The sequence below is a fragment of the Lontra canadensis genome, unplaced genomic scaffold (assembly GCF_010015895.1).
Source record: "Lontra canadensis isolate GAN:19392208 unplaced genomic scaffold, GSC_riverotter_1.0 scaffold35, whole genome shotgun sequence".
Taxonomy (NCBI): domain Eukaryota; kingdom Metazoa; phylum Chordata; class Mammalia; order Carnivora; family Mustelidae; genus Lontra; species Lontra canadensis.
This window is the reverse complement of record NW_022631029.1, coordinates 2,504,853-2,516,865: the sequence shown is the minus strand read 5'-3', so window position 1 is coordinate 2,516,865 and position 12,013 is coordinate 2,504,853. Positions and strand designations below refer to the sequence as shown.

Sequence of the window (12,013 nt, the reverse complement as noted above, 5' to 3'; positions counted from 1 at the left end):
AGAAAAGTCTCACCCTGCTGGCTTGACCCAAACATTCAACAAGTCCCCTCCAGGAGCTTGTTACACTTGCAGTAAGCCTGGCCACTGATCCAAACCGTGTCCCAATTAAAAAAAAAAAAAAAAAGGGCCACCCAAAACCTCCTGCCCTGCCTGAAGAGTGATGACCCCATCCTCAAAGTAGGGGGCGGGCACCTCCCAAAACCTGTCTTCAGATCCCAAACAGGGGGGAGGGTCAGCCCCATCCCAGGGGATCTCTTGGGACTTCTTCAGGATAAGGACTGACAGTCCCCAGGATATCTCTGGATTTTCAGGACCCTCTTCCCCCTCCCCCATCTCTGTTGCTGGGGTTCATGGTGTTCTTTCTCACCCTTCAGCTACCCAGCTCTTGTCATGGGCCCTGGGAGATCAGATCCCCTCCCCCCCCGATCCAGGACGAGACATCATGACCAAACTAGAGGCTCACTTTTCTTGGCACCCCATACACACCCAATCCCAATTCTTGGGACTCCCTACTGAACCTACACATCACTCCCACTTCATTCTCTCCAGTTATGATTCCAGGTCCCTCATCCATACGGGACACCTCCCAACCTATCAAGGCTATTCACCTCACCCCCATCATTATACACCTCAAGGAGCCTACTTTCCCCCCTTCCAAACCCCAATATCCTCTAAAACCTCAGGCTTGCAGCCCCTCGTTTCCAAATTCCTTTTCTCAAATGTATTTTTTTAAAGATTTTTATTTATTTATTTATTTATTTAATTTATTTATTTGACAGAGACAGCAAGAGAGGGAACACAAGCAGGGAGAGGGAGAAGCAGGCTCCCCGCTGAGCAGGGAGCCCAACCCTCAGGGCTCAGATCCCAGGACTCTGGGATCACGACCGGAGCTGAAGGCAGACACCTAAGGACTGAGCCACCCAGTCGCCCGTCTTTCCTCAAATGTATTAAAGCCTACTAACTCTCCTTACGATACTCCAATCCCTTCCGACAAAAAAACAGTGCTAGAGACAAGTTCAGTATCTCAGAACAATCAATGAGGCAGTCCTCCCCAAGCCAGAGCCCCCTTTCCCCACCATGCCACCCTCCTTCATGTACCTCACTGTCTTAGATCTTAAAGAGGCGTTTTTCAGTATTTCCATCTCCCCTAGGACCCTGAGACCTTTCCACCTTAGCACAAAACAGTTAACCTGGACACTTCTCCCACGGGGTCTTAGGGCTAGCCCCCACTTCCGCAGACCAGCTCCTGCATCAGATCTCTGCAACCTCTCCGCTCCAATTAGCAGCCTTCTCCCACCTGTGGATGCCTCCTCTTCAGTCCTGCTGAGCCCACTTCTACTTCTGACACCATCACCATCCTCGCCTTCTTCAACAACAAAGGTTAAGGAGTCTCCCTTTCCAAAGCCCATCTTAATCAACAATCTGTCCCACACCTAGGATTTTTGCTCACACGGGGACAACCCACCATATTGCCCTGCACGGAGCCTAACTCTCGAACCTACTTCCTCTTTGGCAAAGCCCCCACTTGGAAGCAGCACTGCGCCATCGTGTACCTAATTCCTGACCAACGCCTTCCCAACTCACCAGCCCTCCCACCCCTAACACGGACTGTAACAGGTGCTCAAGTAGAAACCCACGCTTGGGGCGCCTGGGTGGCTCAGTGGGTTAAAGCCTCTGCCTTCGGCTCAGGTCATGATCCCCGGGTCCTGGGATAGAGCCCCGCATCGGGCTCTCTGCTTAGCGGGGAACCTGCTTTCTCCTCTCTCTCTCTCTACCTGCCTCTCTGCCTACTTGTGATCTCTGTCTGTCAAATAAATAAAATCTTTAAGAAACCCAGGCTTTCTGTATCCCACCCCCACAGAACTGAGCCAACCTCTACCCTCATCCTCCTTGGCATCCTTCCAGGAACTGGGTTAGGCACAGGGAGGAATAGCTCGTCCAATCCTTACATGGGGACCTTCTCTTTCCTTGAGTCAACAAGTAGCCAATTTCGCTTCCACACTCTGAGCAACACAGAAGCAGACTGATACCCTGGTGCCGCTTCCAGTCGGAGAACGGGAGAAGAATTCGGCACAAACAAGTCAGCTGCAAGAGATTGGGAGCCGGGGACAACAGTCGAAAAGACCACTGCCACGAGCAATGTCCCAGTCTATTATTAGATAGAAACAATAGGCAACAGAAGAACCGATGAAGGTCAAACATCAGTCACATGTCTTGTGGACAAGCAAGAAGGAGGATAAAGTTTATAGTTAATCAAGCACATTCAAAGGACTCATCTAACAACGGGCGCTTCTGGGAAGAGAAAGGAGCGATAACGGAAAAGGAAAGCAGGCGGTGTTCCGTTCCACCCTGAGCTGACCAGGCGTTCCCCGCTGCCCAGTTTCGCGGTCGTATATCGTCCTTCTCCCCAAAGACCTGCTGCCAGTATATGTTTTTCTTAAGGCCATATCTAAATGTGCTTGGTAACTAGTAAAATCCTCCAGGGGTTATAATTTAAGTAACAAATAGTTCCGAGGGGCAGTAGCAGAGTAGGTCTTCAAAATCCTCACGTCAGGGCGCCTGGGTGGCTCAGTTGGTTCTGCAACTGCCTTCATTCAGCTCAGGTCGTGATCCTGGGGCCCTGGGGATCGAGTCCCGCATCTAGCTCCCAGCTCAGTGGGGGGCCTGTTTCTCCCTCTCCCTCTGCACCTCTTCCTGCATGTACTCTCTCTCTGTGTCAAATAAATAAATTAAATCTTTAAAAAATATATAAATAAATAAAAATAAAACAAAATCCTCTGACTTTAGACCAACAGACTGCTAATCAGGGGCATACCAGTGCCTTACTGTAGAAGAATGCTGCTTCTATGTAAATGAGTCGGGTCTGGTCTCAGACAGCCCTGATAAAACTATCAACTCAGCTAGGGACAATGAGGAGCAATAGAAAAACTGGCAGGGGGTGGGGAGCTAATTCTCCTGGAAACCAGACATCTGGTCTGGGTTCTCATGGCTCATTCCATTCCCAGGCCTTTCGGCGGTTATTGGACTAGCCCTTATTTTGGGGATGATGCATTTTAAAATATCAAATCTCTATCCAGGATGGAATCTCAACCCTTCGTAGCTCTCTGAGGCCTCAGAAGCTCACACTCAGGCCCCCGTGCTCAGAGAGCAAGACCCTACTGACATCTCCCTTACTCTCGTCCCTCTTGCCTCTGGGTAGGGACAGCTCCGTGCCCCTGCTCAGTGGGAAGTAGCTGCAGAAGAATGACCTTCTGGGACGCCTGGTTGGCTCATTTGGTTGAGCCACTGCCTTTGGCTCACGTTATGATTCCAGGGTCCTGGGATCAAGTCCCATGTCGGGCTTCCCCCGCTTTGCAGGGAGCCTGCTTCTCGTCTCCCTCTGCCTCTCCCTTTGCTTGTGCTCTCTGTCAAATAAATAAATAAAATCTTAAAAAAAAAGAAGGAAGAAGAATGACCTTCTTCCATTTTCCCAAATCAAGAATAATTTCAAATAAAGAGAGGAGGGAATGAAAGAGTCTTATTCAAAGGCCCCTCCCCAGCCAAGCTTACAGACAAAACTCAAAGGTGTCTGTATTTGGCCCTGACTCTGTCTTTCCAGGGTGCCCCTCATTCCCGGAAAACAGACCACCACTACAAAACACATTCTTCTCTAGCAAGACCGCAACCCACATCCTAGACAAGCCTGCACAGAGCCCGCCCCCCTCCACACACACAGCCCCCAGAAACTTGTCACCTTCTACTCTATGGGTCCAAGCGTAGACCCCCTCCTCACACACCCTCCCCCAGGGGCACAGCTGCAACCCTCTCAACGTCCTTAAAAGCCTCTAAAAGGCCCAGCTTGACAGAAACTTGGGAGGACATCTTTCTTAATGTCGGGCCCCTCTCCCAGCTTGGAGCATGAATGAACTCTGTCCTGCTTGTTGCTCTACTCTTTGTGCAATTCTTTGCGGCCAGCAAGGAGTCACCCTAACGCAAGGGAAAGAGGAAGAGGAGGGGGAAGTAGGGGGAGAGGGGACAGAAGGGAAGGAAAAGAAAAGCGAAGAAGCAGGAAGAAGGAAGAGGGGAAGAAGGGGAGAAGGAAATGGAGGAGGGCCTGGAGGAGACGAAAAGAAGAGGAGGAAGGGAAGGGGAAGGCAAGGGGGAGGGGAAGGGAGACGAAGGGGAGGATGGGAGGAGGAAGAGCAGGGGGAGGAAGGGGAGATTCATTTCCGAGCCGCGGGAAATCGCGCGTCGTAGACTGACCTGGATCTGATTCGCGATGTAAGTTCGCCCCCTGGCGGCCCAGTGGAGAACGTGCAGGGAGACGGGACCGATTCCCTCCTGCGTCTGCCCCCCTGACCCTCACAGCCAGTCACAGGAAGCGTGACAGCCTTAGCCAGGCCGACCTCAGTCGGTCGGTAGCCTCCTGTCTTGTAGCCTCAGTTTTTCCATGAACACAATGGGGAGCCTTGGCGAGTACCCCCAAGGCAGATGGGTGCTTTGCGAAGATGTGCTCACATGGTTCCCACTCGGCCGACTGGGGCAGGAATCCGACCAACCCCACTTCACAGTGGGGGATACCCTGAGGCTAGGAGGACAGCACATGGGGTGCAGAGGCAGGAGTGGAACCAAGGACCACCCCGCCACACACACACACACACAATCCTGTCCTGGCCTCTGGCGGGGGTCCAGCCCCTCCCAACAGACTCGGGAAGCCACGGTGGGCGGGGCGGAACCGTGGGTGTCCCTGGCGCCCCAAGGTGCCAATTAAATACTCGTGGCTGTCTGGAGCCAGAGCTGTGGACGGCGACATGGCCGAGCTGGGGCCAGAGCCCGGACGCGCGTGGCGGGTGCTAGCCTTGTGCGGGGCTGCAGTGTTCCTGGCGGCGGCAGCAGCTGGGGCGGCCCTGCTGGCCTGGAACCTGGCCTCCTCGACCTCCCGGGGACCTCGCTGCCCAGAGCCAGGGGCCAATGCCACCGCACCCCCCGAGGACCTGGCGCCTGAGCTCGAAAAACTGCGGCGACAGCTGGCAGAGGCTACCCAGCACAAGGACGCTCTGGCCAGACAGCTGGACCAGGCCAACCGAGTCGGACGGGAGCTGGAGGAGGCACTAAGGGCCTGTCAGGGCCGTCAGGTTGGTGGGCAGGATGGTGGGCTGGGGAATCCAGAATTGGGAGAGGGCATGCACTCACATCCCCAGGGCTGCCCAACCCCCCCACCCCAGTGCATTGGTTTCCCTAATTCTTCAACTGAGGGGGGCAAATGACAATAGCACCATAGTCCCTTCCAAATCCACAATACCAATTCCCCCTAGAGTCTACCTTCTGACCAAGATGGTCCCCACAGTTCTCTCTGCCTAATAGCTGGTGATGCTTAGGGAAGCCCCAGACCCCTGAACCCACCTGGGGAGGCCCTGTGCTAACCCTCTCCTTAGGGTGCCCACTCAACCTCCCCCAGCCAGTGTCCAGCGGCCCTATTTCGAGAGAGGGACATTCATGTCACCTGTAATTAGGAGGCTAAAGTTGGCCTCTTGGGGGAGGTACTGGCCAAGTCCTCCCTTTTCCTCTGGTCACCCCTTCAAACTCTTTCTTAACCCTTCCCAGCCCTGGGCCTTGCAAAAGAACCATCCTCAAAGTCAATCTTTCATTTAGTAACTGTTCTCTATCTCTGTGTACCAGGCCCAGCAGGGGCTGAGAGGTGTGAATTTTAGAACCAAAACAGACCTCTACCCTTTACCTGCCTGCCTAAGAGAAGGGCCTGAGGCCACTGAGGTTAAGAGTAGCCTGCTCTGGGTTCAAATTCTGACTCTGCCCTTCCGTGGGAGATATTCTGAGGCCAGGCCCATTGTTTTGAACCATGTCTCCCATAGCGGGGGGAGCATACTCCAGAAACCCAATCATTGCCAACCACCAAACTGGCCTGTATTGGTCTGAAACCCTAGTCAGTGAGTATAGACGTAGCTGGAATTGGAACCACAGTCTGACCGCAGAGCTAAACCGTTTCGACATCCGGTGGCTTGGAGTAGGGGGCAGTGGACCTGGACAGAGAAGCGGTCACCACTGGGTATGGCAGGCCACTTGTGTGTTTTCCAACCACAGGACTCCCAAAGGACATTCCAAATAAAGTTAAGGGAAAGAGGGGAGACTTCACTTCTTCTCTCCCCGCCCCTTCCCACCTCTCTACACTCCTCACTTCTCCGATCCTCAGAGCCGGCTTCAAACCCAACTGATGACCCTGAAGACTGAGATTGAAGAGGCCAAGGCACAGGGGACCCAGATGGGGGCTGAGAACGGGGCGCTCACAGGTGCGTTGGGGCATAAGACGGTACCAGACCTGGGGTGGGAGGAGCCTAAAAGGTTCCTGGTTACGCAAATGACACGCATGGGTGCAAACGTAATGTAAAGGACATGCCAATAAACGCGAAAAGTTATGAAAGAAACGCACATAACACTCAAAAGACCACGCAAATGTCACACAAACAACGCAAATACAACAAAATATGCAAACGCCACGAACGACTCCGGAAAGCAATACAAACCTACGAAAAGCTCTGCCAATAACACGTAAAGGTCTTGCAAACAGCACACAATTTTAATTCAAATAAGGCAAAGCTGCAAATAGTATGCAGACTGTAAACTCGAGCGACTGCGTTAGCTGGGCAGGGGCGAGGTCTCGAGGTCTCGGAGCTGACCCGGCTCCCCGCGCCCGCAGAAGCCCTGGCCCGCTGGGAGGCGGCAGCCATGGAGTCTGCGCGGAGGCTGGACGAGGCACAGCAACGCGCACGCGCGGCCGAGGCCGAAGCCGAAGCTTGCGCAGCCCGGGAAGCGACGCTGCGCGAACGCGCGTGAGTGAAGGGCGGGGCCCGGGGCGGGGCCTGGGGATGGAGAAGGGGTGGGGCATTGTGGGCGGGGCCTTGGGGAGTTGAGTGATGAGAGAGTCAAAGAGGCGATCCTAGATTTGGAACCTAGGGGTGGAGAAGGATGTAGGTTCTCTGGGGGCGAGAATCTCCTCGTGGGGGCCGGCACTCTGGAGACATTTGTCCCTGGGGTCGGACTTACATGGAGGGCCCTGGGGAAGGGCAAGGAGCGGGAAAGGATGTAAGGAAAAGGTGTTGAGAGAGAGGACGGGATCTGGAGGTGGAGCTCCTGGAAAGGGAGCTGGGAGTCGCTGGGGAGGAGTCCCAGGAATGGCTGGGGGTAAGAAAGGACCGGGGATCCTGGGGAGTGGGGTTCTCAGGAAAGATGGAAGAGTACTGGGGGGGAGGGGAGGGGGGACGGAGGAGGGGACTGAGGGGCTTCTGCCCACCTTTGTCAGGAAAGCCCTGGAAGCCGAGTTGGGCCCCCAGCGCAAAGTGCCACAACCCCGATCCCGCTCCGTGTCACGACCCCGACCCAGCCCCCGTTCGCGCTCTCGCCCAGGACCCTCTGGGGGCTGCCGGAGGCCAGCGCGGCGCGCACGAGGGTGAGTCGGCCCCCAGCAGGATGAGGCCAGAAGGGCGCACACTATGGCTGGAATATGTAGAGAGGTGCCCCCGCTGGATAAGATGCCCGGTCGACACCCATCAATGCTCAGCTTTAGATCCAGGAACCACTCTGAACGGAAACTACAGAAAGGAGACTCGACCCTCTCTCCCCAACCATCTAGTGTTTATTTTACAGGCGGGGAACTGAGGCCCATTTGATAACAAAATGAGATTAAGTGTTTTGGGACTTAAGCCCCTTCTAACGACAGCATTGATTCATCCCACAGACGTGAAGACTTAGGGTCCAGCCCTGGCTCAAAAGTGACCTGGAAGGGTCACCTCTCCCCTGTGGGCCTCAGTTTACCTTGTCTGTAAATTGAGTGTTTGGAATCATGTGTAGCAAGCCAGCCTATCTTTGACAACAAAAACTGACCAAGATGGCATGACGGGAAAACTACAGAGTCCTCTTCCTATGAGGAGGGTACGAAATTCCCAAATGAAATTTTAGCAAAAAGAATTAAGCAACACATTTTTAAAATACATCACAACAAGGGGGACTTAGGTCTGAGATGCAGGGATGGCTCAATATTCACAAGTCTGCTAATAAAATTCACCACACTAATGGATCAATAAGAAAAGTTCTGAAAAGGCCATCAAAATGAGGGCCAAGGTGAGGATGACCACTGTCAAGTATTTAATATTGTTCTGGAGGTACTAGCCTATGCACTTAGACAAGGAAAAGAAAGAAGAGGTATGAATATTAGGAAAGCAGTAGGGAATTTATAGTTTGGATCATATGTAAGCACTGTTTATGTAGGTCAAAAATAATAGAAATCTCAACAATTTCATATGGCTCAATTTCACATTAATTTTGTCTTTTAACTTATATTTGACATAACTTCAGATTTACAAAAAAGTTGGAAGATTAGTACAAAGAATTCCTGGATACTCTTCCCCGAGTCCACAAATGTTACCTCCTTTGCTTTATTCTTTCTTTCTCTCTCTCCTTCTCTGAACCTTTTATGAAAAACTGGCTGAAATGATGTCTTGTTACCCATAACACGTGAGTATGCATTTCCTAAAAACAAGGGCATTCTCCTACATAATTACAGTACAATCACGAACATCAGAAAATGGACATTGATTGATAAAACATTATTATCTCATCTACAGACTTTAATCAGACTTTGCCAACTGTTCTCATAATATCTTTTATAACAAAAGAACATCCCGGCTCATACATTGTATTTGTCAAGTCTTTGATCTTTTTAAATCTGGAACATTTCTCAGTCTGTCTTTGCCTTTCATAACATTGGCATTTTTAAGAGGCCTGGGACAGTCATTTTTTGGAATCCCAGTCTGGGTTTGTGTGTTATTTCTGTAAGATTAGTTTTAAGTTGGCATTTTGTGCAGGAAAGCCTCATAAAGAATTCAGCCAAATGTTATGATCTTCTGGCAGTATGATTTTATATATAGAAAACCCAAAAGAATTAACCAAAACTTTCCTATATTTATTTCATATAGATATTTATACCCAGGAATAAATTAATTTCCTTACTACTAAGAAGCTCTTATAAATTAATTTTTCAAAAAACAGTTCGAGGGGCACCTGAGTGGCTCAGCAGTTTAAGCCTCTGCCTTCGGCTCAGGTCATGATCCCAGGGTCCTAGGATCAAGCCCCAAATCGGGCTCTCTGCTTGGCAGGGAGCCTACTTCCCCCTCTCTCTCTGCCTGCCTCTCTACCTACTTGTGATCTCTCTCTCTCTCTGTCAAATAAATAAATAAAATCTTTAAAAACAAAAACAAAAACAGTTTGGTAGAAAAAAATAGGCAATGAATATAGACAGTCAATTCATAGAAATATAAGAAAAAAAAATTGCCCAACCTCACTCCTCAAAAAGAAATGCAAATTGAAGCAATGTGGTACCACTTTGTACCCATGAGTCTGGCCAAGATAAAAAAGCAAAAACAAATCACAATGTATGCTGTGCTGGCAATACCGTGGGGAAACAAGTAATCCCACAGGGTACTGGTGAGACTGCTCCTTGGTACGACCACTTGGAAGGGCAATTTTCTAGAAAATTGAAAGTGCATATATCCTTTGCTTCATCAATTCCCCTTCTAGAATTTTCCTATAACCACATTTACATGTGTACAAAATGATGGACCAGGGATGCCTGGCTGGCTCAGTCCATAGAGCATGCAACTCTTGATCTCAAGGTGGCAATTTCAAGATCCACATGGGGGGGGGGCGGAGCTACATAAAACTAAATAAATAGGAGTTGGTGGGTGGCTCATTAAGCACCCAACTCTTGATTTCAACTCAGGTCATGATCTCGGGGTCCTGAGATTGAGCCCCACTCAGCGCAGTCTGCTTGTCCCTCTCCCTCTGCTCCTCCCCCTGCTCTCTCTCTGAAATAAATAAATAAAATTGTGGGGAAAAAAAAAAGAGGGGCACCTGGATGGCTCAGTTGGTTAAGCGGCTGCCTTCCGCTGGGATCCAGCTCGCATCCAGGCTCCCTGCTCTGTGGGGAGCTTGCTTCTCTCCCTCCCTCTGCCTGCTTTTGCTCTCTCTTGCACGCTCTCTTTCTCAAATACATTAAAAAAAAAAAAAAAAGATGGGGCGCCTGGGTGGCTCAGTTGGTTAAGCGTCTGCTTTCAGCTCAGATCATGATCTGGGGGTCCTGGGATGGAGCCTCGCATTGGGCTCCCTGCTCCATGGGGAGCCTGCTTCTCCCTCTCCCTCTGCTGCTCCCCTTGCTTGTGCTTTCTCTTGCTCTCTGTCAAATAAATAAATAACATTTTTTAAAAAGAAAGAAAGAAAACAAAACAAAATAATGGACCAAATGCAATGCAGAACCCTGGGTTGGATCCTGGAACAGAGAACCCCTTAGTAAGAAGATCACGTGCAGTCCAGAGTATAATTAATTTAAGGTACTGCAGTTAGTTTCTTAGTTTTGACGAGTGAGCCACGGTGGAAAAGAGCTTAACCATGGAAGAAGGGGGATGAGGGCTATTCAGGGCCCCTGTGCTATTTCTGCAACTTTTCTGTAAATCTACAATTGTTCCAAAATAAAAAGTTTACCTCTAAAAAAAAGGCAAAAGGTAAGGGGAGGGGAAAGGATGAGATTTATTATCACATCGCGTTAAGTACAAAAAACTGGAAACCACCTCAGTGTCCTCCACTTGGGGACTATTTCAGTGAATGTTCATCTGTCCTCACAGTATCTGTCCCCACGGTGGAAATTCCCATATGACTGTTAAAGGGGCCAAAGCAAACTTCTCTGAAAACATTAATGTAAAAAGCAGAAAAGTGATCATTTGTGTGCATTTGTCAAAATGCAGGGACGGAAAAGACTTTTACCCAAATGTCTCTGAAGGAAACACTGGTCACGGCCGTGGCTTCCGGGGCAGGAACTGGGGGGGTGGGGTGGGGTGGGAGTGCTGTCTCATGTTTGTATACCTTTTTGTAAAGTCTGCATTTTAAATCATGCTTATGTATTACCTTTAAAATAATTAAAATTTGTTTCTAAAAATTCCTAAGAAGCTGGTGTTTGAGGACCGTGGAAGCCCCCTTGGACCTCTTTCCCCCACCTCATTCAGTCCTGTTCAACATCCCCGCTACCACTACCCGCCCCCCTACCCCCGGCCTTGGAGGTACCAGATCTGGGCCTTTACCTGGGAGGGACCCACCTGGAGGGGGAACTGGAGGGCCAACTCCCAAGGAGTAAGTGAGGCCGAGGGGAGGAAAGTCTAACTGCTTAGTTCTCCTGACAGCCACCAGGGGTCGCCCCAACTAGCCCACCCGGTTGCCGCCGGTTAAGGGCTCGCTCAGAGCTGAAAGGTTAAGGGTTTGTGTGAAACCTCCCCCCACCCCTACCCCCAACTCTGGCGTCAATCCAGAAGTGAGCAGGAAGTGGCTTCTCCTTCTTGGAGTCAGCCAGAGCTGGAGACCAAGAGACTGACCCTGCTTTGTCTGACGTAAGACCTCTTGGAGGGCGCCTGGGTGGCGCTGTCTTAAGTGCCTGCCTTCGGCTGGATCAATCCCTGCATCAGGCTCTCTGCTCAGTGATGAGTCTTCTTCTCCCTCTCTCACTCCCCCTACTGTTCCCTCTCTTCCTGTCTTTCTCTCCGTCAAATAAATAAAATAAAATCTTAAAAACAAAACAAAACAAAAAAACCTCTTGGGGTAAAAGGGCTGGGCTCAGGGCGCCTGGGTGGCTCAGTGGGTTAAGCCGCTGCCTTCGGCTCAGGTCATGATCTCAGGGTCCTGGGATGGAGTCCCACATCGGGCTCTCTGCTCAGCAGGGAGCCGACTTCCCTCTCTCTCTCTCTGCCTGCCTCTCCGTCTACTTGTGATCTCTCTCTGTCAAATAAATAAATAAAAATCTTAAAAAAAAAAAAAAAGGGCTGGGCTCAGGGTTGTAAATGGGATGTAAAACATTATCATTATTATCCGTTTACTCTGGTGGCTTCATCTTGGCCATACCACCATACCCCTGAAAATCAGTTTTGGGGTTGGAGGGAAATAGGAAGCCAAGGCAGGTGTGTGAGCAGGAAGGGCACCGTTA

The 12,013-nt window shown here is 50.6% G+C and overlaps 1 protein-coding gene across 1 annotated transcript; it reads left to right on the top strand.

Moving 5' to 3' along the window:
- The first annotated feature begins 4,790 nt into the window (after positions 1-4,790).
- Positions 4,791-7,452, top strand: CCDC194 (coiled-coil domain containing 194). Its single transcript, XM_032867606.1, has 4 exons — positions 4,791-5,114; positions 6,188-6,284; positions 6,692-6,824; positions 7,295-7,452. Exons 1-4 carry the CDS (start codon positions 4,791-4,793, stop codon positions 7,443-7,445), a joined length of 705 nt encoding a protein of 234 aa, XP_032723497.1. The 3' UTR covers positions 7,446-7,452.
- The last annotated feature ends 4,561 nt before the right edge of the window (positions 7,453-12,013 follow it).

What these genes read in the sequence shown, in the direction of transcription:
- CCDC194 (XM_032867606.1), top strand. Translation starts at nt 4,791, where the DNA reads ATGGCCGAGCTGGGGCCAGAGCCCGGACGCGCGTGGCGGGTGCTAGCC. An exon ending in GGGCCTGTCAGGGCCGTCAG is followed by an intron (nt 5,115 to 6,187) that starts GTTGGTGGGCAG and finishes TCCGATCCTCAG; the next exon opens with AGCCGGCTTCAAACCCAACT. An exon ending in TGAGAACGGGGCGCTCACAG is followed by an intron (nt 6,285 to 6,691) that starts GTGCGTTGGGGC and finishes CCGCGCCCGCAG; the next exon opens with AAGCCCTGGCCCGCTGGGAG.